The sequence below is a fragment of the Mobula birostris genome, chromosome 24, assembly GCF_030028105.1.
Source record: "Mobula birostris isolate sMobBir1 chromosome 24, sMobBir1.hap1, whole genome shotgun sequence".
In the NCBI taxonomy this organism is placed as follows: domain Eukaryota; kingdom Metazoa; phylum Chordata; class Chondrichthyes; order Myliobatiformes; family Myliobatidae; genus Mobula; species Mobula birostris.
This window is the reverse complement of record NC_092393.1, coordinates 3,739,713-3,765,600: the sequence shown is the minus strand read 5'-3', so window position 1 is coordinate 3,765,600 and position 25,888 is coordinate 3,739,713. Positions and strand designations below refer to the sequence as shown.

Here is a 25,888-nt window from a genome sequence, read left to right as displayed (position 1 = left end):
TCCGCGCTCGTCACAACACTGAGCTCTTCTTATGTTGCCTATATCTCTGAGCTCACTTCTTTGACAGGAATTCATCACCCTGCACTGATGATCCCTTCTCCCATCTCCAGTCCTCTTCTTCTCAGCTCTGGATGTTTTCATCCCTAATTGCCAATGAGACATCAAACAGCTCAACTTTAGTACTCTTCTCTCCTTCTCAAACTTTACCCCCTAGGAACACACTGCCTCTGCTGTCTCTGCACCAATCCCAATCTTAACATTTAAACCTGCAGTCAAAGGGGGTGTTGTTGTAGTGTGGCTCACTGACCTCTACCTTTCTGAGGCCAGGCAGAACTCTCAGACACCTCCTCTTGAAAAGGACCTGACTTCAGCAGACCATCAGGCCACTGTCTCCCAGACCATCAGGCCACTGTCTCCCAGACCATCGCTAACCTCATCAACTCTGGAGATCTCCCATCTACTTCCACCTAACTCACCCTTACCCTGTATCCTACACAAGATCCACAACCTGACTGTCCGGGTAGGCCCATTGTCTCTGCCTGCTCCTGCCTCTACCCCTCTGAACTCATGTCCTCATACCTCGACTCCATTCTATACCTACATGTCCCTTTCCACCTACATCCGTGACACTTCACGTGTTCTCAATCTCATCAACAACTTCCATTTCCCTGGACCTGACCACCTCATTTCACCATGGATGTCCAGTCTTTATACACTTCTATCCCCGATAAAGAAGGCCTTAATGCTCTCCACTTCTTTCTTGACAAAAGACCCAACCAGTTCCCTTCTACTACTACCACCACCACCACCCTCCTCCATCTGGCAGAACTGGTCCTCTCACTCAATTTTTCCTTTGGCTCCTCCCACTCTCTCCAAACTTTGGGGATAGCTATGGGCACCCACATGGGCCTCAGCTATGCCTGCCTTTTCGTTAGCTGGATGGGACAGTCCATATTCCAAGCCTTCCCTGGTGATGTTCCCAGGAACAAGAGCTGCGAGTGGAATGGCTGAGGATTTCCGGAGTGAAGGAACTTTACTACTCGTGGTAAAGAGAGGCAAGACTGCACAGGCGCATGACGTCAACCAGTAGAGGGGGAAAAGTTTAAAAAGAAGACCGCCATATCAAGCGGGTAGCATTCGGAGCGGGCAGCAGAGTGAGAGGTAGCAGAGTGATAGGGCTTTGACTTAACGGGCTTATGCAGTAACAGGACGAGGCGAGGTAGGTTTACCTGTGTTAATTGTGGAAAGGAAGTATGTGTGTGAAGCTGGTGTTCTGTGCTCGGTGTCAGATGTGGGAGGTCCTGGAGTCTCCCACCCTCCTGGACGGCCATATGTGCACCCGGTGTGTCGAGCTGCAGCTCCTAAGGGATCGTGGTTTTTATAAATGACCTGGATGAGGAAGTGGAGGGATGGATTAGTAAATTTGCTGATGACACAAAGGTTGGGGGTGTTGTGGATAATCTGGAGGACTGTCAGAGGTTACAGCAGGACATCGATAGGATGCAAAACTGGGCTGAGAAGTGGCAGATGGAGTTCAACCCAGATAGGTGTGAAGTGGTTCATTTTGGTTGGTCAAATATGGCAGAATATAATATTAATGGTAAGACTCTTGGCAGTGTGGAGGATCAGAGGGATCTCGGGGTCTGAGTCCATAGGACGCTCAAAGCAGCTGCGCAGGTTGACTCTGTGGTTAAGAAGGCATACGGTGTATTGGCCTTCATTAATCATGGAATTGAATTTAGGAGCCGAGAGGTAATGTTGCAGCTATATAGGACCCTGGTCAGACCCCACTTAGAGTACTGGGCTCAGTTCTGGTCGCCTCACTACAGGAAAGATGTGGAAGTCATAGAAAGGGTGCAGAGGAGATTTCCAAGGATGTTGCCTGGATTGGGGAGCATGCCTTATGAAAACAGGTTGAGTGAACTCGGCCTTTTCTCCTTGGAGTGATGGAGGATGAGAGGTGACCTGATAGAGGTGTATAAGATGATGAGAGGCATTGATTGTGTGGATAGTCAGAGGCTTTTTCCCAGGGCTGAAATAGTTGCCACAAGAGGACACAGGATTAAGGTGCTGGGGAGTAGGTACAGAGGAGATGTCAGGAGTAAGTTTTTTACTCAGAGAGTGGTGAGTGCGTGGAATGGGCTGCTGGCAGCGGTGATGGAGGCGGATACGATAGGGTCTTTTAAGAGACTTTTGGATAGGTACATGGAGCTTAGAAAAATAGAGGGCTATGGGTAAGCCTAGTAATTTCTAAGGTAGGGACATGTTTGGTACAACTTTCTGGGCCGAAAGGCCTGTATTGTGCTGTAGGTTTTCTATGTTTTTCTGTTTCTAACTTTTTCTGTGCTACATTTATGAATGCATTGTTGCTCCTTCCTACACCAGTGCTGAGCTCACCAATTTCAACTTTGCCTCCAACTTCCACCCTGACCTTAAATTCACTTCCTCCACATCTGACACCTTGCTCACCTTTTTCAATCTCTCTGTCTCCATCTCTGGAGACAAACTGTCTGCCGACATCTTTTATAAACCTTCCAATTCCTACAGCAATTTTGACTATATCTCTTCCCATTCTGTTCCCTGTGAAAATGCTATTCCCTTTTCCCAGTTCCTTTGTCTCTGCCGAATCTGTTCCTAGGATAAGGCTTTCCCTTCTAGGACATCATCTTCAAACAAGGAGGTTCTCCTTGCTCCACCATTGATAGTGCCCTCACCTGCATTGCCTTTATTTTCCAGACATCAACATTCACCCCATCTTCCTACCACCTGAACGGGGGTAGAATTCCTCTTGTCCGCATCTATCACCCCATGAGCCTCCATATCCAACACATCATTCTCTGTAAGCACCAGCATCTTCAACAGGATTCTGCCGCTAAACACATCTTTCCCTCTCCTCCCTCTGCCCTCCACTTTGCTTTTCGCAAGGATCACTCCCTCCGTGATTGTCTATCCATTCGTCCCTCCCGACAGAAATGCTACACCTGTCCATTCACCTTCTCCCTCACCTCTATTCAGGGCCCTAATTAGTCCTTCCAGATGAGGCAACACTTCATCTGCAAATCTGCTGGGGTCATCTGTTGTTTCCTGATGCAGCCTCCTCTGCATTGGTGAGACCCAACATAAAGTAGGGGATCGCTTTGTTGAGCACCCCTGCTCCATCTGCCAAAAGTGGAATTGTCCCGTGGCCAACCATTTTAGTTCCTGTCCCTATTTCTTTTCTGACATTTTGGTCCCTGGCCTCTACTGCCAAGATGGAGGAGCAACACCTCATATTCCGTCTAGGTGGCTTCAACCTGATGGCATGATCATTAATTTCTCCTTCTGGTAATTCAATTATTATTTTTTTCTGTTCCCTTTCTCCTCCTATCCCCACTCCGGCTTCTTACCACTTCACACCCGCTTATCACCTCCCCCTGGTGTCTGTCCTTCTCTTTCTCCTGTGGCCCATTGTCTCCTGTCAGATTCCTTCCTTTCCAACCCTTTACCTTTTCCACCCATTGGGCTTCACCTATCTACTAGCTTATCCTCTTTCCCCTTCTCCACCTTTTATTCTGGCGCCTTTCCCCTTCCTTTCCAGTGCTGATGAAGGGTCTTGGACTGAAACGTCTACTGCTTATTGATTTCTGTAGGAGCTGCCTGGCCTGCTGAGCTTCTGCAGCATTTTGTGTCTGTGTGTTGCTCTGGATTTGCAGCATCTGCAGAATCTCTTCTGCGTAAGGCTACATTCCAGTGACTTTCCCCAGTATTTGCCGTTGCTGCATGCTAATCTGTTGCATTCGCCTTTTCACTGCAAACGTGACTTCGTGCTACACTGCCATGATCCTTCTGGGAAACAGAAGCAGGAGCAGGTCCTACAAAACATCCAGCCTGCCCTGTAAACAGTAAGGGACTGATAATTCACCTCAAATTCATGTTCTTGTATGAAGTGTTCATCTGTCAACTTACCTTTAATATATGCAATTATTAGAAATCCACAGCCCTTTGGAGAAGAGAATTCTACAGACTGGAATGCTCTGAGCAATAGGACATTAACCCGAGACTCCATTACTTTCCTTGGAACAGTCCAAGATTTTGTTAGACTATTTGTAGCCTTGGCAAAACTGCTAGAAATACTCAGTAAGTCAGCATGGATGGAGGGGAAATTTGATTTAATGTTTTAGTTCATCCTTCAGGCTTAACCATTCCTGTACTTCACTGTCCAGCCTCCCACATCAAATCCCCCCATCATCTTGAATTTGTCTGAACTTTTGCTGCCTCCCTCTGCCTGCCTGTGGCCCTGTCCCAACAATGCTCCAGTTTGAAAATTACCATCATAATTTTCAAATCGTCTGCCTGTTGATGGCCTTCCTGATTTCCAGCATCCTCCTGCCCAATAAGCTCCAAGGTCTCCATATTCCCAAACTTCTTGGTGTACTACATCATGGACGTTAATCAGTCTATTGGCTACAAGGCCCCTGGACTCCCCAAGTCCTTTGCTGCTTTGAAAGATGCTCATTAATGTTCCTTGCTTTCTATCTCCTTTGTAGTTTGGTATCAAATATTGTTTGGTATTGACTTGTTTACTTTGCTAAAAGCTCTACATACATATAAGTTGTTATTGACCCACCCACCCTCCATTTCCCTTTGAGCTTGCTTCCTGTGTCCCATTTCAGGAGTTTTCTCCGTGGTTTAGTGTTCACCCTTCCACTGTGGTTCAGATGTTGGATTAACTCACTGTGCCGTTGCAGAGTTGCTGTGAATACACTCATTCTCTTTTATTATATTTCCTGTTCAGTTAAAATATGAATATAGTACAGGCTCACTTTAGCAGGCTGGTTGGTGCCAATCAACTTCCCTATTCATAAACGTAGTGCCTTGTTTTGTTTCCATGAAAGTTTCACGTATTTACTTTATACCATTGTTCCCAGATGTTGACTTGTCCAAATTTCTTATTTCAGTCTTGTCCTGAACAACTGGTGGTTTGTAGCTCATCTGACAGACCTGCTGGACCACTGCAACCTCCTGCAGTCCCATAATCTTCAGTAAGTCCGGGGCAGGGTGGGCTTGACACTTCAGTTCCAATTTGATTCCATGCTGGAAATTGACACAACCCTCCACCCTTCAGCCATGGAAGAAGGAATAACCCTCAGCTGTGGTTTCCATACTGACTCCAGAAGCAAAACTGTTGAAGATGGGCGTCACGGTAACATAGCAGTCGTGGCACAATTATAGTTTGGGGCTTCGGAGTTCAATTCCATCGCTGTGTGTAAGGAGATTGTATGTTCTCCCCGTGACTGCATGGATTTCCTCTGGGTACTGTGATTTCCTTTCACAGACATACCAGTTAGTAGGTTAGTTGGTGATTGCAAATTGTCCTGTGATTTGGAAGGGCCTGTGCCACGCGGCATCTCTAAGTAAATACATCCTTTAGTGTACAAACAGAAGAAATTAATGGGGGAAATAAAAGGACTGGACTAGTGAACAAATGCATTCATCTAACTTCATTGCTAAATAAATGTAACTGAAATCATCAGGAATCAACAGTCAAAATGATGAGAAAGATTAATGCAACCAAAAAAAAATTGCATTCATGTTCAATATGTAAATTATTCCTTCCTTTGTACCTTGGTTTGTAGCCTTATTCTTCATAGCACTTCATTCTGCTTATTCAATCCTATTAGGATTTATTTAACACCATCCTCTGGTTAGAGAGTTCCAGTCTGCTTCTGATCCCTGCCACACTTTGAGTGGGACAAAAATTTATTGAATTTTCTTCCTACTGCAGTTTTAAAAAAAGATGCGTGGGGTCAGTGTCATCTTCTGTTTGTTTGACAGTGTAGCTGTGCCGAATACCGTCAGACCAAACAGCAGCAAGCCGGTAGTTTAGTTGGCATTTCGTTTCAGATCTGGGCCTGTTCTTTGAAGAATGGAGAAAATTCCACAATGAGTTACCCCACTTGAATAAGTGCACAGTGCGCTTATGGGGAGCACATTCTATGTGGTAGAGAATTCTGAAGTTTATAACCCTGGAATTAGTATTTTTTTCTGTGTCAAGAACTGCTGATTCCTTGTGTTGCCATACTCCATTAGTTGTAGACTTGGGACAGCATCACAAATGAAGAGCTGGCTAACAGCATTTAGCCTCTCATATCCCTCTCAGAATCTTGAATGTTTCAGTGAGATCATCCCTTTTTCACCTGGGTTTCAACAAATAACATCAAGTTTACTTTCTTCATCTTGTGAACCAGTATAGAAGATTTGCTGATTTCTCAGATTTCCCATTCTTCCTGTCAGAATGACCAATCTTATGTTTTTTAGACTTTTAAGATACCCTGGTTGTATTCTCCATGCTGTTACCCACTCATTCAGCTTGTCTGCATGCCCGCCACCTTCTTGGTCTATCATCTTTCTGGCTGGATTTACTTGTCTTTACCATGTGGCCAAGTGGTTAGGGCGTTGGGCTCACGATCTGAAGGCCGTGGGTTCGAGTCTCGGCCAAGGCAGCATGTTGTGTCTTTGAGCAAGGCACTTAACCACACACTGCTCTGGTCCACCCAGCTGAAAATGGGTACTGGTAAATGCTGGGGGTTAACCTCGCGATAGACTGGCGTCCTAGCGGGGTGGGGGGGGGGGGAGTCTCGTACTCTCAGTTGCTTCACACAACAGAAACCGGCATAAGCACCGGCCTGATGGGCCACAAGGCTTGGGACAAACTTTAACTTTTTTTTAAAACCATTGTATTGTTAGACCTTTGAAATGCGGGTTTCTTGGTTGCCTTAATTTCACCTTGATTTTAATCTTTTCATTTTGACTGTTGGTTCCCAATGATTTCAGTTATTTAGATAAGTGTTTGTTTAATAATCCAGTCCTTTTATTTCTTTTCTTTAATGGTAATTGTTCACACCACAGCAATTCAATGCTCCTTTCTTACATTTGGAATAATATCACTTTCCAACAGGGAAGTATCAGATTCCATAGTGAATGTAGAAATCACTGCAGAGGGGTTTTTTTTCAGCTGAATCCAAATCAAGTTTAATATCACTGGCATGTGTCATGAAATTTGTTGTTTTGCAGCAGCAGTACATTGTAATGCATAAATTGAAAAAAACTAAATTACAATAAGAAACATCTATAAAAAGAATGAACTGAGTAGTGCATAAAAAGTGAGCAAAGAATAGTGAGGTAGTGTGGACGGGTTCATTGTCCATTCAGAAATCTGATGAAGTGTCTCTCTTCAGGCTCCCGTACTTCCTGCTTGATGGTAGCATTGAGAAGAGGGCATGTCCTGGGTGATGAGGGTCATTGATGATGGATGCCACCTTTTTGTGGCATCCCCTTTTGAAGGTGTCCTCGATACTGGGGAAGCTGGTGTCCATGATGGAGCTGGATGAACATACTACTTTCTGCAGCTTTTTTCCAGTCCTGTGCAGTGGCCGGTCCATACCAGACGGTGATGCAACCAGTTAGAATGCTCTCCGTGGTACATCCATAGAAATTTGTGAGAGTCTTTTGTAACATACCAAGTGCCTGCTGAAGAATGGATGAGAGGTCTGTTTGGTTGCTTAGGTCATTTTGAACCAGGCCCCATCACTCTGTCCTTTGATGGAGGGGCAGGTGTGGTCCTGTGTCTCATTGCTCTGAGATGGAGGGTAGTCAGGACATGTCCCGTTGTTCTGTAATGGAGAAGAAGTTGTATCCTGGACCTGCTGCTCTGTAGTGATAGGTACTTCCTGCCTCTGATCCTGTTCTCCCTCTGTAATTGGATGTATTTGGCCACATGATTTCTTGCCAACTCAGGGGTGGCAAGGCACTTGCCAGGAGGAATCCTGGATGCAGTTATCAGGTTTCTGTGCATTAGGATTAGGGTTTTGGGTATTGGTGACATTTAGACATAATAATTTAAATTGTTGCTTATCAAAACATGAGGAGATACTGGTAGAGGATTACGGTGAAGGCATTAAATGTTTGAGAAAACAGCATACAACGTTTAATCATGATTTGTGGTCATTCTCCAAACTAGTTTGCTTTCCTGACTTAGCGAGGTTTTGTGCGATGGTGGAGGTCTTGGTGATATTCTTACATTAGGCTTTTCTCTTTACAGTTTTGGTTCAAATCTTCGTGAATTCCTTATTCTGGAGTATGCTTCAGGACTTTTCTGTCACAACAGGTGGGTCACCCTTGACGTTTGCAATTTTCCACAATGAAACACTATTCAAGTTGGTGTGTTGTTGATCACTGAAGAGTCAATGTTGTTGGTGGGTAATGTCTCCATTTGGTTGGATGGTTTCAGTTTGTGGCAGCTGGCAGTGGATTACTTTGACCACTGTCCGGAGTTTGGCCGTGTATACCTGGAACTTCATATCGAGCGCATTCCCCTCGAGACAGAACGCAAGGCGCTGAAGGTGCTTCGAATATGTGAACAGCGGCAGATGACTGAACAAGGTGATGTCTGAACCCTGAAGGGTCGAGTTTGGTGTGTACACTTTGATAGATGATGTGGGGAAACAAAACCTTTGCTGGGTTACAGTCGGATTCTGTGTTTGGTACAGATGAATTCCCTTTCTCGTTGTGGCCACTTCCCTGTTAGTACCCTCTCCCCACTTCACTCTCTTCACCCTCTCCCCACTTCACTCTCCTCACCCTCTCCCCACTTCACTGTCTTCACCCTCTCCCCACTTCACTGTCTTCACCCTCTCCCCACTTCACTCTCCTCACCCTCTCCCCACTTCACTCTCCTCACCCTCTCCCCACTTCACTCTCTTCACTCTCCTCACTTCACTGTCTTCACCCTCTCCCCACTTCACTCTCTTCACCCTCTCCCCACTTCACTCTCCTCACCCTCTCCCCCACTTCACTCTCCTCACCCTCTCCCCCACTTCACTCTCCTCACCCTCTCCCCCACTTCACTCTCCTCACCCTCTCCCCCACTTCACTCTCCTCACCCTCCCCACTTCACTCTCCTCACCCTCCCCACTTCACTCTCCTCACCCTCTCCCTTCACTCTCCACACCCTCCCCACTTCACTCTCCTCACCCCCTCCCCACTTCACTCTCCTCACCCTCCCCACTTCACTCTCCTCACCCTCTCCCTTCACTCTCCTCACCCTTCACTGTCTTCACCCTCCCCACTTCACTCTCCTCACCCTCCCCACTTCACTCTCCTCACCCTCTCCCTTCACTCTCCTCACCCTCCCCACTTCACTCTCCTCACCCTCCCCACTTCACTCTCCTCACCCTCCCCACTTCACTCTCCTCACCCTCCCCACTTCACTCTCCTCACCCTCTCCCTTCACTCTCCTCACCCTCCCCACTTCACTCTCCTCTGCCTTCACTGTCTTCACCCTCCCCACTTCACTCTCCTCACCCTCTCCCTTCACTCTCCTCACCCTTCCCACTTCACTCTCCTCACCCTCCCCACTTCACTCTCCTCACCCTCTCCCTTCACTCTCCTCACCCTCCCCACTTCACTCTCCTCACCCTCCCCATTTCACTCTCCTCACCCTCTCCCCCACTTCACTCTCCTCACCCTCTCCCTTCACTCTCCTCACCCTCCCCACTTCACTCTCCTCACCCTCTCCCCACTTCACTGTCTTCACCCTCTCCCCACTTCACTCTCTTCACCCTCTCCCCCACTTCACTCTCCTCACCCTCTCCCCCACTTCACTCTCCTCACCCTCCCCACTTCACTCTCCTCACCCTCCCCACTTCACTCTCCTCTCCCTTCACCGTCTTCACCCTCCCCACTTCACTCTCCTCACCCTCTCCCTTCACTCTCCTCACCCTCTCCCTTCACTCTCCTCACCCTCCCCATTTCACTCTCCTCACCCTCCCCACTTCACTCTCCTCACCCTCTCCCCCACTTCACTCTCCTCACCCTCCCCACTTCACTCTCCTCACCCTCCCCACTTCACTCTCGTCACCCTCCCCATTTCACTCTCCTCACCCTCTCCCCCACTTCACTCTCCTCACCCTCTCCCCCACTTCACTCTCCTCACCCTCTCCCTTCACTCTCCTCACCCTCCCCACTTCACTCTCCTCTCCCTTCACTGTCTTCACCCTCCCCATTTCACTCTCCTCACCCTCTCCCCCACTTCACTCTCCTCACCCTCTCCCTTCACTCTCCTCACCCTTCCCACTTCACTCTCCTCACCCTCCCCATTTCACTCTCCTCACCCTCCCCACTTCACTCTCCTCACCCTCTCCCCCACTTCACTCTCCTCACCCTCTCCCTTCACTCTCCTCACCCTCCCCACTTCACTCTCCTCACCCTCCCCACTTCACTCTCGTCACCCTCCCCATTTCACTCTCCTCACCCTCTCCCCCACTTCACTCTCCTCACCCTCTCCCTTCACTCTCCTCACCCTCCCCACTTCACTCTCCTCTCCCTTCACTGTCTTCACCCTCCCCACATCACTGTCTTCACCCTCTCCCCACTTCACTCTCTTCACTCTCCTCACTTCACTGTCTTCACCCTCTCCCCACTTCACTCTCCTCACCCTCTCCCCATTTCACTCTCCTCACCCTCTCCCCATTTCACTCTCCTCACCCTCCCCACTTCACTCTCCTCACCCTCCCCACTTCACTCTCCTCTCCCTTCACTGTCTTCACCCTCCCCACTTCACTCTCCTCACCCTCTCCCTTCACTCTCCTCACCCCCTCCCCACTTCACTCTCCTCACCCTCCCCACTTCACTCTCCTCACCCTCCCCACTTCACTCTCCTCACCCTCCCCACTTCACTCTCCTCACCCTCTCCCCACTTCACTGTCTTCACCCTCTCCCCACTTCACTGTCTTCACCCCACTTCACTCTCTTCACCCTCTCCCCACTTCACTCTCTTCACCCTCTCCCCCACTTCACTCTCCTCACCCTCTCCCCCACTTCACTCTCCTCACCCTCCCCACTTCACTCTCCTCACCCTCCCCACTTCACTCTCCTCACCCTCCCCACTTCACTCTCCTCTCCCTTCACCGTCTTCACCCTCCCCACTTCACTCTCCTCACCCTCTCCCTTCACTCTCCTCACCCTCTCCCTTCACTCTCCTCACCCTCCCCATTTCACTCTCCTCACCCTCCCCACTTCACTCTCCTCACCCTCTCCCCCACTTCACTCTCCTCACCCTCCCCACTTCACTCTCCTCACCCTCCCCACTTCACTGTCTTCACCCTCCCCATTTCACTCTCCTCACCCTCTCCCCCACTTCACTCTCCTCACCCTCTCCCTTCACTCTCCTCACCCTTCCCACTTCACTCTCCTCACCCTCCCCACTTCACTCTCCTCACCCTTCCCACTTCACTCTCCTCACCCTCCCCATTTCACTCTCCTCACCCTCCCCACTTCACTCTCCTCACCCTCTCCCCCACTTCACTCTCCTCACCCTCTCCCTTCACTCTCCTCACCCTCCCCACTTCACTCTCCTCACCCTCTCCCCCACTTCACTCTCCTCTCCCTTCACTGTCTTCACCCTCCCCACTTCACTCTCCTCACCCTCTCCCTTCACTCTCCTCACCCTCTCACTTCACTCTCCTCACCCTCCCCACTTCACTCTCCTCACCCTCCCCATTTCACTCTCCTCACCCTCTCCCCCACTTCACTCTCCTCACCCTCTCCCTTCACTCTCCTCACCCCCTCCCCACTTCACTCTTCTCACCCTCCCCACTTCACTCTCCTCACCCTCTCCCTTCACTCTCCTCACCCTCCCCACTTCACTCTCCTCTCCCTTCACTGTCTTCACCCTCCCCACTTCACTCTCCTCACCCTCCCCACTTCACTCTCCTCACCCTCCCCACTTCACTCTCCTCACCCTCTCCCTTCACTCTCCTCACCCTCCCCTCTTCACTCTCCTCACCCTCCCCACTTCACTCTCCTCTCCCTTCACCGTCTTCACCCTCCCCACTTCACTCTCCTCACCCTCCCCACTTCACTCTCCTCACCCTCCCCACTTCACTCTCCTCACCCTCTCCCTTCACTCTCCTCACCCTCCCCTCTTCACTCTCCTCACCCTCCCCACTTCACTCTCCTCTCCCTTCACCGTCTTCACCCTCCCCACTTCACTCTCCTCACCCTCCCCACTTCACTCTCCTCACCCTCCCCACTTCACTCTCCTCACCCTCCCCACTTCACTCTCCTCACCCTCCCCACTTCACTCTCGTCACCCTCCCCATTTCACTCTCCTCACCCTCTCCCCCACTTCACTCTCCTCACCCTCTCCCTTCACTCTCCTCACCCTCCCCACTTCACTCTCCTCACCCTCTCCCTTCACTCTCCTCACCCTCCCCACTTCACTCTCCTCACCCTCCCCACTTCACTCTCCTCACCCTCTCCCTTCACTCTCCTCACCCTCTCCCTTCACTCTCCTCACCCTTCCCACTTCACTCTCCTCACCCCCTCCCCACTTCACTCTCCTCACCCTCCCCACTTCACTCTCCTCACCCTCTCCCTTCACTCTCCTCACCCTTCACTGTCTTCACCCTCCCCACTTCACTCTCCTCACCCTCCCCACTTCACTCTCCTCACCCTCCCCACTTCACTCTCCTCACCCTCTCCCTTCACTCTCCTCACCCTCCCCACTTCACTCTCCTCACCCTCCCCACTTCACTCTCCTCACCCTCCCCACTTCACTCTCCTCACCCTCCCCACTTCACTCTCCTCTCCCTTCACCGTCTTCACCCTCCCCACTTCACTCTCCTCACCCTCCCCACTTCACTCTCCTCACCCTCTCCCTTCACTCTCCTCACCCTCCCCACTTCACTCTCCTCTGCCTTCACTGTCTTCACCCTCCCCACTTCACTCTCCTCACCCTCCCCACTTCACTCTCCTCACCCTCTCCCTTCACTCTCCTCTCCCTTCACCGTCTTCACCCTCCCCACTTCACTCTCCTCACCCTCTCCCTTCACTCTCCTCACCCTTCCCACTTCACTCTCCTCACCCTCCCCACTTCACTCTCCTCACCCTCCCCACTTCACTCTCCTCACCCTCCCCACTTCACTCTCCTCACCCTCCCCACTTCACTCTCCTCTCCCTTCACCGTCTTCACCCTCCCCACTTCACTCTCCTCACCCTCTCCCTTCACTCTCCTCACCCTTCCCACTTCACTCTCCTCACCCTCTCCCTTCACTCTCCTCACCCTCCCCACTTCACTCTCCTCACCCTTCCCACTTCACTCTCCTCACCCCCTCCCCACTTCACTCTCCTCACCCTCCCCACTTCACTCTCCTCACCCTCCCCACTTCACTCTCCTCTCCCTTCACCGTCTTCACCCTCCCCACTTCACTCTCCTCACCCTCTCCCTTCACTCTCCTCACCCTCTCCCTTCACTCTCCTCACCCTCCCCATTTCACTCTCCTCACCCTCCCCACTTCACTCTCCTCACCCTCTCCCCCACTTCACTCTCCTCACCCTCCCCACTTCACTCTCCTCACCCTCCCCACTTCACTCTCGTCACCCTCCCCATTTCACTCTCCTCACCCTCTCCCCCACTTCACTCTCCTCACCCTCTCCCTTCACTCTCCTCACCCTCCCCACTTCACTCTCCTCTCCCTTCACTGTCTTCACCCTCCCCATTTCACTCTCCTCACCCTCTCCCCCACTTCACTCTCCTCACCCTCTCCCTTCACTCTCCTCACCCTTCCCACTTCACTCTCCTCACCCTCCCCACTTCACTCTCCTCACCCTTCCCACTTCACTCTCCTCACCCTCCCCATTTCACTCTCCTCACCCTCCCCACTTCACTCTCCTCACCCTCTCCCCCACTTCACTCTCCTCACCCTCTCCCTTCACTCTCCTCACCCTCCCCACTTCACTCTCCTCACCCTCCCCACTTCACTCTCGTCACCCTCCCCATTTCACTCTCCTCACCCTCTCCCCCACTTCACTCTCCTCACCCTCTCCCTTCACTCTCCTCACCCTCCCCACTTCACTCTCCTCACCCTCCCCACTTCACTCTCCTCTCCCTTCACTGTCTTCACCCTCCCCACTTCACTCTCCTCACCCTCTCCCTTCACTCTCCTCACCCCCTCCCCACTTCACTCTCCTCACCCTCCCCACTTCACTCTCCTCACCCTCCCCACTTCACTCTCCTCACCCTCTCCCCACTTCACTGTCTTCACCCTCTCCCCACTTCACTGTCTTCACCCCACTTCACTCTCTTCACCCTCTCCCCACTTCACTCTCTTCACCCTCTCCCCCACTTCACTCTCCTCACCCTCCCCACTTCACTCTTCTCACCCTCCCCACTTCACTCTCCTCACCCTCCCCACTTCACTCTCCTCACCCTCCCCACTTCACTCTCCTCACCCTCCCCACTTCACTCTCCTCTCCCTTCACCGTCTTCACCCTCCCCACTTCACTCTCCTCACCCTCTCCCTTCACTCTCCTCACCCTCTCCCTTCACTCTCCTCACCCTCCCCATTTCACTCTCCTCACCCTCCCCACTTCACTCTCCTCACCCTCTCCCCCACTTCACTCTCCTCACCCTCCCCACTTCACTCTCCTCACCCTCCCCACTTCACTCTCGTCACCCTCCCCATTTCACTCTCCTCACCCTCTCCCCCACTTCACTCTCCTCACCCTCTCCCTTCACTCTCCTCACCCTCCCCACTTCACTCTCCTCTCCCTTCACTGTCTTCACCCTCCCCATTTCACTCTCCTCACCCTCTCCCCCACTTCACTCTCCTCACCCTCTCCCTTCACTCTCCTCACCCTTCCCACTTCACTCTCCTCACCCTCCCCACTTCACTCTCCTCACCCTTCCCACTTCACTCTCCTCACCCTCCCCATTTCACTCTCCTCACCCTCCCCACTTCACTCTCCTCACCCTCTCCCCCACTTCACTCTCCTCACCCTCTCCCTTCACTCTCCTCACCCTCCCCACTTCACTCTCCTCACCCTCCCCACTTCACTCTCGTCACCCTCCCCACTTCACTCTCCTCACCCTCTCCCCCACTTCACTCTCCTCACCCTCCCCACTTCACTCTCCTCACCCTCCCCACTTCACTCTCGTCACCCTCCCCATTTCACTCTCCTCACCCTCTCCCCCACTTCACTCTCCTCACCCTCTCCCTTCACTCTCCTCACCCTCCCCACTTCACTCTCCTCTCCCTTCACTGTCTTCACCCTCCCCATTTCACTCTCCTCACCCTCTCCCCCACTTCACTCTCCTCACCCTCTCCCTTCACTCTCCTCACCCTTCCCACTTCACTCTCCTCACCCTCCCCACTTCACTCTCCTCACCCTTCCCACTTCACTCTCCTCACCCTCCCCATTTCACTCTCCTCACCCTCCCCACTTCACTCTCCTCACCCTCTCCCCCACTTCACTCTCCTCACCCTCTCCCTTCACTCTCCTCACCCTCCCCACTTCACTCTCCTCACCCTCCCCACTTCACTCTCGTCACCCTCCCCATTTCACTCTCCTCACCCTCTCCCCCACTTCACTCTCCTCACCCTCTCCCTTCACTCTCCTCACCCTCCCCACTTCACTCTCCTCTCCCTTCACTGTCTTCACCCTCCCCACATCACTGTCTTCACCCTCTCCCCACTTCACTCTCTTCACTCTCCTCACTTCACTGTCTTCACCCTCTCCCCACTTCACTCTCCTCACCCTCTCCCCATTTCACTCTCCTCACCCTCTCCCCATTTCACTCTCCTCACCCTCTCCCCATTTCACTCTCCTCACCCTCTCCCCATTTCACTCTCCTCACCCTCTCCCCCACTTCACTCTCCTCACCCCCTCCCCACTTCACTCTTCTCACCCTCCCCACTTCACTCTCCTCACCCTCTCCCTTCACTCTCCTCACCCTCCCCACTTCACTCTCCTCTCCCTTCACCGTCTTCACCCTCCCCACTTCACTCTCCTCACCCTCCCCACTTCACTCTCCTCACCCTCCCCACTTCACTCTCCTCACCCTCTCCCTTCACTCTCCTCACCCTTCCCACTTCACTCTCGTCACCCTCCCCATTTCACTCTCCTCACCCTCTCCCCCACTTCACTCTCCTCACCCTCTCCCTTCACTCTCCTCACCCTCCCCACTTCACTCTCCTCTCCCTTCACCGTCTTCACCCTCCCCACTTCACTCTCCTCACCCTCCCCACTTCACTCTCCTCACCCTCTCCCTTCACTCTCCTCACCCTCCCCACTTCACTCTCCTCTCCCTTCACTGTCTTCACCCTCCCCACTTCACTCTCCTCACCCTCTCCCTTCACTGTCTTCACCCTCCCCACTTCACTCTCCTCACCCTCTCCCCCACTTCACTCTCCTCTCCCTTCACTCTCCTCACCCTCTCCCTTCACTCTCCTCACCCTCCCCACTTCACTCTCCTCACCCTCCCCACTTCACTCTCCTCACCCTCCCCACTTCACTCTCCTCACCCTCCCCACTTCACTCTCCTCACACTCCCCACTTCACTCTCCTCACCCTCTCCCCACTTCACTCTCCTCACCCTCCCCACTTCACTCTCCTCACCCTCTCCCTTCACTCCTCACCCTCTCCCCACTTCACTCTCCTCACCCTCTCCCCACTTCACTCTCCTCACCCTCTCCCCACTTCACTCTCCTCACCCTCTCCCCACTTCACTCTCCTCACCCTCTCCCCACTTCACTCTCCTCACCCTCTCCCCACTTCACGCTCCTCACCCTCTCCCCACTTCACGCTCCTCACCCTCTCCCCACTTCACGCTGCTCACCCTCTCCCCACTTCACTCTCCTCACCCTCACCACTTCACTCTCCTCTCCCTTCACTGTCTTCACCCTCCCCACTTCACTCTCCTCACCCTCCCCACTTCACTCTCCTCACCCTCTCCCCACTTCACTCTCCTCACCCTCTCCCCACTTCACGCTCCTCACCCTCTCCCCACTTCACTCTCCTCACCCTCTCCCCACTTCACTCTCCTCACCCTCCCCACTTCACTCTCCTCACCCTCCCCACTTCACTCTCCTCACCCTCCCCACTTCACTCTCCTCACCCTCCCCACTTCACTCTCCTCTCCCTTCACCGTCTTCACCCTCCCCACTTCACTCTCCTCACCCTCTCCCTTCACTCTCCTCACCCTTCCCACTTCACTCTCCTCACCCTCCCCACTTCACTCTCCTCACCCTCTCCCTTCACTCTCCTCACCCTCCCCACTTCACTCTCCTCACCCTTCCCACTTCACTCTCCTCACCCCCTCCCCACTTCACTCTCCTCACCCTCCCCACTTCACTCTCCTCACCCTCCCCACTTCACTCTCCTCTCCCTTCACCGTCTTCACCCTCCCCACTTCACTCTCCTCACCCTCTCCCTTCACTCTCCTCACCCTCTCCCTTCACTCTCCTCACCCTCCCCATTTCACTCTCCTCACCCTCCCCACTTCACTCTCCTCACCCTCCCCACTTCACTCTCGTCACCCTCCCCATTTCACTCTCCTCACCCTCTCCCCCACTTCACTCTCCTCACCCTCTCCCTTCACTCTCCTCACCCTCCCCACTTCACTCTCCTCTCCCTTCACTGTCTTCACCCTCCCCATTTCACTCTCCTCACCCTCTCCCCCACTTCACTCTCCTCACCCTCTCCCTTCACTCTCCTCACCCTTCCCACTTCACTCTCCTCACCCTCCCCACTTCACTCTCCTCACCCTTCCCACTTCACTCTCCTCACCCTCCCCATTTCACTCTCCTCACCCTCCCCACTTCACTCTCCTCACCCTCTCCCCCACTTCACTCTTCTCACCCTCTCCCTTCACTCTCCTCACCCTCCCCACTTCACTCTCCTCACCCTCCCCACTTCACTCTCGTCACCCTCCCCATTTCACTCTCCTCACCCTCTCCCCCACTTCACTCTCCTCACCCTCCCCACTTCACTCTCCTCACCCTCCCCACTTCACTCTCCTCTCCCTTCACTGTCTTCACCCTCCCCACTTCACTCTCCTCACCCTCTCCCTTCACTCTCCTCACCCTCTCCCCACTTCACTGTCTTCACCCCACTTCACTCTCTTCACCCTCTCCCCACTTCACTCTCTTCACCCTCTCCCCCACTTCACTCTCCTCACCCTCCCCACTTCACTCTCCTCACCCTCCCCACTTCACTCTCCTCACCCTCCCCACTTCACTCTCCTCTCCCTTCACCGTCTTCACCCTCCCCACTTCACTCTCCTCACCCTCTCCCTTCACTCTCCTCACCCTCTCCCTTCACTCTCCTCACCCTCCCCATTTCACTCTCCTCACCCTCCCCACTTCACTCTCCTCACCCTCTCCCCCACTTCACTCTCCTCACCCTCCCCACTTCACTCTCCTCACCCTCCCCACTTCACTCTCGTCACCCTCCCCATTTCACTCTCCTCACCCTCTCCCCCACTTCACTCTCCTCACCCTCTCCCTTCACTCTCCTCACCCTCCCCACTTCACTCTCCTCTCCCTTCACTGTCTTCACCCTCCCCATTTCACTCTCCTCACCCTCTCCCCCACTTCACTCTCCTCACCCTCTCCCTTCACTCTCCTCACCCTTCCCACTTCACTCTCCTCACCCTCCCCACTTCACTCTCCTCACCCTTCCCACTTCACTCTCCTCACCCTCCCCATTTCACTCTCCTCACCCTCCCCACTTCACTCTCCTCACCCTCTCCCCCACTTCACTCTCCTCACCCTCTCCCTTCACTCTCCTCACCCTCCCCACTTCACTCTCCTCACCCTCCCCACTTCACTCTCGTCACCCTCCCCATTTCACTCTCCTCACCCTCTCCCCCACTTCACTCTCCTCACCCTCTCCCTTCACTCTCCTCACCCTCCCCACTTCACTCTCCTCTCCCTTCACTGTCTTCACCCTCCCCACATCACTGTCTTCACCCTCTCCCCACTTCACTCTCTTCACTCTCCTCACTTCACTGTCTTCACCCTCTCCCCACTTCACTCTCCTCACCCTCTCCCCATTTCACTCTCCTCACCCTCTCCCCATTTCACTCTCCTCACCCTCTCCCCATTTCACTCTCCTCACCCTCCCCACTTCACTCTCCTCACCCTCCCCACTTCACTCTCCTCTCCCTTCACTGTCTTCACCCTCCCCACTTCACTCTCCTCACCCTCTCCCTTCACTCTCCTCACCCTCTCACTTCACTCTCCTCACCCTCCCCACTTCACTCTCCTCACCCTCTCCCTTCACTCTCCTCACCCCCTCCCCACTTCACTCTTCTCACCCTCCCCACTTCACTCTCCTCACCCTCTCCCTTCACTCTCCTCACCCTCCCCACTTCACTCTCCTCTCCCTTCACTGTCTTCACCCTCCCCACTTCACTCTCCTCACCCTCCCCACTTCACTCTCCTCACCCTCCCCACTTCACTCTCCTCACCCTCTCCCTTCACTCTCCTCACCCTCCCCTCTTCACTCTCCTCACCCTCCCCACTTCACTCTCCTCTCCCTTCACCGTCTTCACCCTCCCCACTTCACTCTCCTCACCCTCCCCACTTCACTCTCCTCACCCTCCCCACTTCACTCTCCTCACTCTCCCCACTTCACTCTCCTCACCCTCTCCCTTCACTCTCCTCACCCTTCCCACTTCACTCTCGTCACCCTCCCCATTTCACTCTCCTCACCCTCTCCCCCACTTCACTCTCCTCACCCTCTCCCTTCACTCTCCTCACCCTCCCCACTTCACTCTCCTCTCCCTTCACCGTCTTCACCCTCCCCACTTCACTCTCCTCACCCTCCCCACTTCACTCTCCTCACCCTCTCCCTTCACTCTCCTCACCCTCCCCACTTCACTCTCCTCACCCTCTCCCCCACTTCACTCTCCTCTCCCTTCACTCTCCTCACCCTCTCCCTTCACTCTCCTCACCCTCCCCACTTCACTCTCCTCACCCTCCCCACTTCACTCTCCTCACCCTCCCCACTTCACTCTCCTCACCCTCCCCACTTCACTCTCCTCACACTCCCCACTTCACTCTCCTCACCCTCTCCCCACTTCACTCTCCTCACCCTCCCCACTTCACTCTCCTCACCCTCTCCCTTCACTCCTCACCCTCTCCCCACTTCACTCTCCTCACCCTCTCCCCACTTCACTCTCCTCACCCTCTCCCCACTTCACGCTCCTCACCCTCTCCCCACTTCACGCTCCTCACCCTCTCCCCACTTCACGCTGCTCACCCTCTCCCCACTTCACTCTCCTCACCCTCACCACTTCACTCTCCTCTCCCTTCACTGTCTTCACCCTCCCCACTTCACTCTCCTCACCCTCCCCACTTCACTCTCCTCACCCTCTCCCCACTTCACTCTCCTCACCCTCTCCCCACTTCACGCTCCTCACCCTCTCCCCACTTCACTCTCCTCACCCTCTCCCCACTTCACTCTCCTCACCCTCCCCACTTCACTCTCCTCACCCTCCCCACTTCACTCTCCTCACCCTCCCCACTTCACTCTCCTCACCCTCCCCACTTCACTCTCGTCACCCTCCCCACTTCACTCTCGTCACCCTCCCCATTTCACTCTCCTCACCCTCTCCCCCACTTCACTCTCCTCACCCTCCCCACTTCACTCTCCTCACCCTCCCCACTTCACTCTCCTCTCCCTTCACCGTCTTCACCCTCCCCACTTCACTCTCCTCACCCTCCCCACTTCACACTCCTCACCCTCTCCCTTCACTCTCCTCACCCTCCCCACTTCACGCTCCTCACCCTCTCCCCACTTCACTCTCCTCACCCTCTCCCCACTTCACTCTCTTCCAATACCATAAGCCATAGGAGTAGAATTAGGCCATTTGGCCCGTCGAGTCTGCTCTGCTGTTCAATCACGGCTGATCCTTTTTTCCCTTCCTCAGCCCCGCTCCTTGGCCTTCTCCCCGTAACCTTTGATGCCGTGGTCAATCGAGAACCTATCAGTCTCCGCCTTAAATACACACAATGACCTGGCCTCCACAGCTGCCTGTGGTAACAAATTCCACAAATGTACTGTCCTTTGGCTCAATAAATTTTTCCACATCTCTGTTTTAAATGGACATCCCTCTATCCTGAAACTGTGCCCTCTTGTCTAGACCCCACCAATCTTCATATCATCTGCAAATTAGCAACAAAGCCATCTATTCCATCATCTAAATCATTTATACACAGCATAAGAAGAAATGGTCCCACCACTGGCCCCTGCAGAACACCACTAGTCACTGGCAGCCAACCAAAAAAGGATCCTTTTATGCAACACACATAAAAGTTGCTGGTGAACGCAGCAGGCCAGGCAGCATCTCTAGGAAGAGGTGCAGTCGACATTACAGGCCGAGACCCTTCGTCAGGACTTTTATTCCCACTTGATGCCTCCTACCAATCAGCCAATGCTCTAAACATGCCAGTAACTTTCCCATAATAGCACAGGCTCTTAGTTTGGTAAGCAGCCTCATGTGTGGCACCTTGTCAAAGGCCTTCTGAAAGTCCAAATATAAAACATCCACTGCATCCCTTTATCTATCCTACTTGAGATCTCCTTGAAGAATTCCAATAGGTTCATCAGGCAAATTTTTCCTTGAAGGAAACCATGCTGACTTTGTCCTATCTTGTCCTGTGTCACCAAGTACTCCATAACCTCATCCTTAACAACTGACTCCAACATCTTCCCAACCACTGAGGTTAGGCTAACTGGTCTATAATTTCCTTTCTGCTGCATTCTTAAAGAGTGGAGTGACATTTGCAATTTTGCCAGAGTCCAATGATTCTTGAAAGATCATTACTAATGCCTCCAAAATCTCTAACGCGACCTGTTAAAGAACCCTAGGGTGTAGTTCATCTGTTCCAGGTGACTTATGTACCTTTAGGTCTTTCAGCTTTTTGAGCACCTTCTCCTTTGTAGCAGTAATGGACTCACTTCTTTTTCCTCACACCTTTCAACACCTGGCACACTGCTGATGTATTCCACAGTGAAGATCAATGCAAAATACTCATTTAGTTCATCTGCTATCTCTATCTCCCGTTATTTCTCCAGCCTCATTTTATAGCGGTCTTATATCCACTCTCATTCATTTTTATATAGTTCAAAAAGTTTTCTCTATCCACTTTGATATTGTTTGCTAGCTTGCTTTCATATTTCATCTTTTCCCTCCTAATGATTCTTATAGTTGCTCTCTGTAGGTTTTTTAAAGCTTCCCAAACCTCTATCATTTACGCTAATTTTTGCTTTGTTGTGTGCCTTCTCTTTTACTTTTACTTTAGCTTTGACTTCCCTTGTCAGCCAAGGTTGTACTATTTTGCCATTTGAGTATTTCTTTGTTTTTGGAATACATCTATCCTACACCTTCCTCATTTTCCCCAGAAACTCGTGCCATTGATGCTGTGCTGTCATTCTTGCCAACAGCTCCTTCCAATTTACTTTGGCCAACTCCTCTCAAGTAACACTGTAACCTCCTTTACTCCACTGAACTATTAATAGGTAGACTTTACTTTCTCCCCATCAAATTTCAAATTGACCTTAAATCATATTGTGATCACTGTCTCCTAAAGGTTCCCTTACCTTAAGCTCCCTAATCACTTCCAGTTCATTACTTAACACCCAATCCAGTATAGCTGATCCCCTAGTAGGCTCAACGACAAACTGCTCTAAAAAGCCATCTCGTAGGCATTCAACGGGCTCACTCTCTAGGGATCCATTTCCAACCTGATTTTCAGATGATGAGAGGCATTGATTGTGTGGATAGTCAGAGGCTTTTTCCCAGGGCTGAAACGGCTAGCACAAGAGGGCACAGGTTTAAGGTGCTTGGAAGTAGGTACAGAGGAGATGTCAGGGGTAAGTTTTTTACAGCCAGAGTGGAATGGGCTGCTGGCAATGGTGGTGGAGGCGGATACAATAGGGTCTTTTAAGAGACTCCTGGACAGGTACATGGAGCTTAGAAAAATAGAGGGCTATGGGTAAGCTTAGGTAATTTCTGAGGTAAGAACATGTTCGGCACAGCTTCGTGGGCTGAAGGGCCTGTATTGTGCTGTAGGTTTTCTATGTTTCTCAGTCAACCTGCGTGTTGAAATCTCTGGTGACTATTATAACATAGCCCTTGTGACGCACTTTTGCTATTTCCTGTTGTAATTTGTGGTCCACATTCCAGCTACTGTTTAGAGACCTGTACATAACTGTCCTCAGGGTACTGTTACCCTTGCAGTTTCTTAACTCAACCCACAAGGATTCAACATTTTCTGATCCAATGTCATATCTTTCTACTGATTTTATGCCATGCTTTACCAGCAGACTCCCTCTGCCTACCTTCCTATCCCTCCGATACATTGTGTGACCTTGGACAGTCAGCTCCCAACTACAGCCATCCTTCAGCTACAATTCAGTGATGGCCACAACATCATACCAATAATCTGTAAAAGTGCAAGAAGATCCCCACCTTATTTCTTCTACTCCGTGCTTTGAGATACAACACTCTGAGTGAGCATTTGCTACCCTTCTTGATTCTGCGTCCCTAATGCACTGATACTCACCATGCTGGCTGTAATTTTGGCCTATCATCTGCCTGCCCTTCCTGAGAGACTGACTGTATGCTATCTTTGTATGCAGGACTTTCATATGATGAAAGACTGGATCAACTAGACTTATGCTCGTTGGAATTTAGAAGATTGAGGGGGGATCTTATTGAAACATATAAAATCCTAAAGGGATTGGACAGGCTAGATGCAGGAAGATTGTTCCTGATGTTGGGGAAGTCGAGAACGAGGGGTCACAGTTTAAGGATAAAGGGGAAGCCTTTTAGGACCAAGATGAGGAAAAACTTCTTCACACAGAGAGTGGTGAATCTGTGGAATTCTCTGCCACAGGAAACAGTTGAGGCCAGTTCATTGGCTGTATTTAAGAGGGAGTTAGATATGGCCCTTGTGGCTAAAGGGATCAAGGGGTATGGAGAGAAGGCAGGTACAGGGTTCTGAGTTGGATGATCAGCCATGATTGTACTGAATGGTGGTGCAGGCTCGAAGGGCTGAATGGCCTACTCCTGCACCTATTTTCTATGTTTCTATGTTTGCTTTTTTTTTTTTAAACCATCGATACGATCCTGAGTCAATTCACTCCAGTTCCCATCTCCTGCCAAGTTAGTTTATACCCTCCCCAATAGCTCTAACAAACCTGCCGGCGAGAATATTGGCCCCCATTGGGTTCAGGTGCAACCCATCCCTTTTGTACAGGTCATACCTCCCCTCTCCAAGAGATCCCAATAGTCCAAGAACATGAAGTCCTGCTCCCTGCGCCAGCTTCTCAGCCACACTTTTATCTGCCAAATCATCCTGTTTCTACCCTCACTGGCATATGGTACCTAGTTATCAGTTAGGTTGGTACCATCTCTCACTCTCCTTGCTCCTGCTGGGTACGAGCTGTACATTAAACCCAATGTTCTTCAGCAGGCAGAATTTTACCCTGACTGCCAGTGCTTAGTGATGTTCCCTTCCAGAATGATCCATCTCGACACCCAATCGTACCACTCATAGAACACAGTATTCACTAGTGAGAGTGACCTTGACATTCGTGAGGGCAGGGTCAAGCAGGCTGATATGCTAGAATGTGTCAGCATTAAAGGGGATGTGCTGGAACTTCTGAAAAATATTAAGATATGCAAGTCCCTGGGCTGGATGGGATATACCCCAGGTTACCATGGGAAGCAAGGGAACAGAATGCTGCACCTTTGGCAATGATCTTTGTATTCTCACTGGCCACAGGATTAGTACCAGATGACTGGAGAGAGGCAAATATTACTCCTTTGTTTGAGAAATGTAATAGTGATAACCCTAATAATTATAGACCAGTGAGCTGTTTTCAGTAGTGGGCAAAATATTGGAGAAGATTCTTAGAGACAGGAATTATGAGCATTTGGACAAGCACAGGGTAGATCATTCCTCATGAGCCTGATTTAAATCTTAGAGGATGTGACAAAGCACGTTGTAGGTTGAGCAGTGGGCCTGATGAGGTTCCCCATGGTAGGCTCATTCAGTAATTCAGGAGGCTCGGGATCCAGGGAAACATAACTGTGTGAATACAGAATTGGCTTGCCCAAAGAAGCCAGAAGTTGTTTGTAGATGGAGAGTATTCTGTCTGGAGGTGGGTGACCAGTGGTGGTCTGTAGGGTTGTGTTCTGGGACCCCTGCTCTTTCTAATTTCTATAAATGACTTGGATGAGAAAGCGATAGGGTGACTTAGTAAGTTTCCAGGTGACGCAAAGGTTTTTGGAGTTGTGGATAGTGCAGAAGGTTATCATAGATTACGGGGGGGCAGTGACAGGTTGCAGAAGTGGCAGATGGAGTTCAGCTTGGAGAAGTGTAAAGAAATTCATGTTGGGATGTCGAATATGAAGGTAGAATACAGGATTAATGGTAGGATCATAGGACCATAGTGCCTGAGAAACTAATCCCATTACTCTGAAACCCTTCATATCCATGAACTTCTGATGTCAGAATACTTTTTGCATGTTATTGTTTCTGCCTGAACCTCCTCCGGCAGCTTGTTACGTTTACTCACCATCTGTGTGAAGAAGTTGTCTCTCAGGTCCCTTCAAACTTTTTACACTCTCACCTTAAACCTATACTCTCTAGTTTTTGATTCCCTTTTTCACTGGGAAGAAGACTGCCTTTACCCTTCTATGCCACTAATAATTTTATGCCCTCTATAAGCCATCCAGCAGTCTCCTGTGTTTCAAGTGTGTCTCTACACGTATTTACAAACGTTTGTAGTTTTATGATGTCTACTTGCATTTCATCTGCCTGTATCGCTTTCCGAACTTGCATACGGATCACTTTGATTTTGGTTTTACTATCCTGCAGCAATTGTTAAAACAGCATCTTCCACTCCTTCATGGTTAGCACGAGAGGGCACAGGTTTAAGGTGCTTGGAAGTAGGTGCAGAGGAGATGTCAGGGGTAAGTTTTTTACGCAGAGAGTGGTGAGTGTGTGGAATGGGCTGCCAGTGGCCGTGGAAACGATAGGGTCTTTTAAGA

The 25,888-nt window shown here is 51.4% G+C and overlaps 1 protein-coding gene across 3 annotated transcripts in view; it reads left to right on the top strand.

The window, feature by feature from the left end:
* The window catches only part of nup85 (nucleoporin 85), a 72,458-nt gene that overhangs the window by 42,872 nt on the left and 3,698 nt on the right, over window positions 1–25,888 (top strand). For all 3 annotated transcript variants that reach the window (XR_011883084.1, XM_072242690.1, XM_072242691.1), the window contains 3 exons: window positions 4,938–5,021; window positions 8,081–8,146; window positions 8,270–8,421. Coding sequence is in view for 2 of the 3 variants with exons in the window: in XM_072242690.1 (XP_072098791.1) it covers window positions 4,938–5,021; window positions 8,081–8,146; window positions 8,270–8,421 (302 nt within the window). In the remaining variant the exon portion in view is untranslated. The remainder of the gene's footprint in view (window positions 1–4,937; window positions 5,022–8,080; window positions 8,147–8,269; window positions 8,422–25,888) is intronic.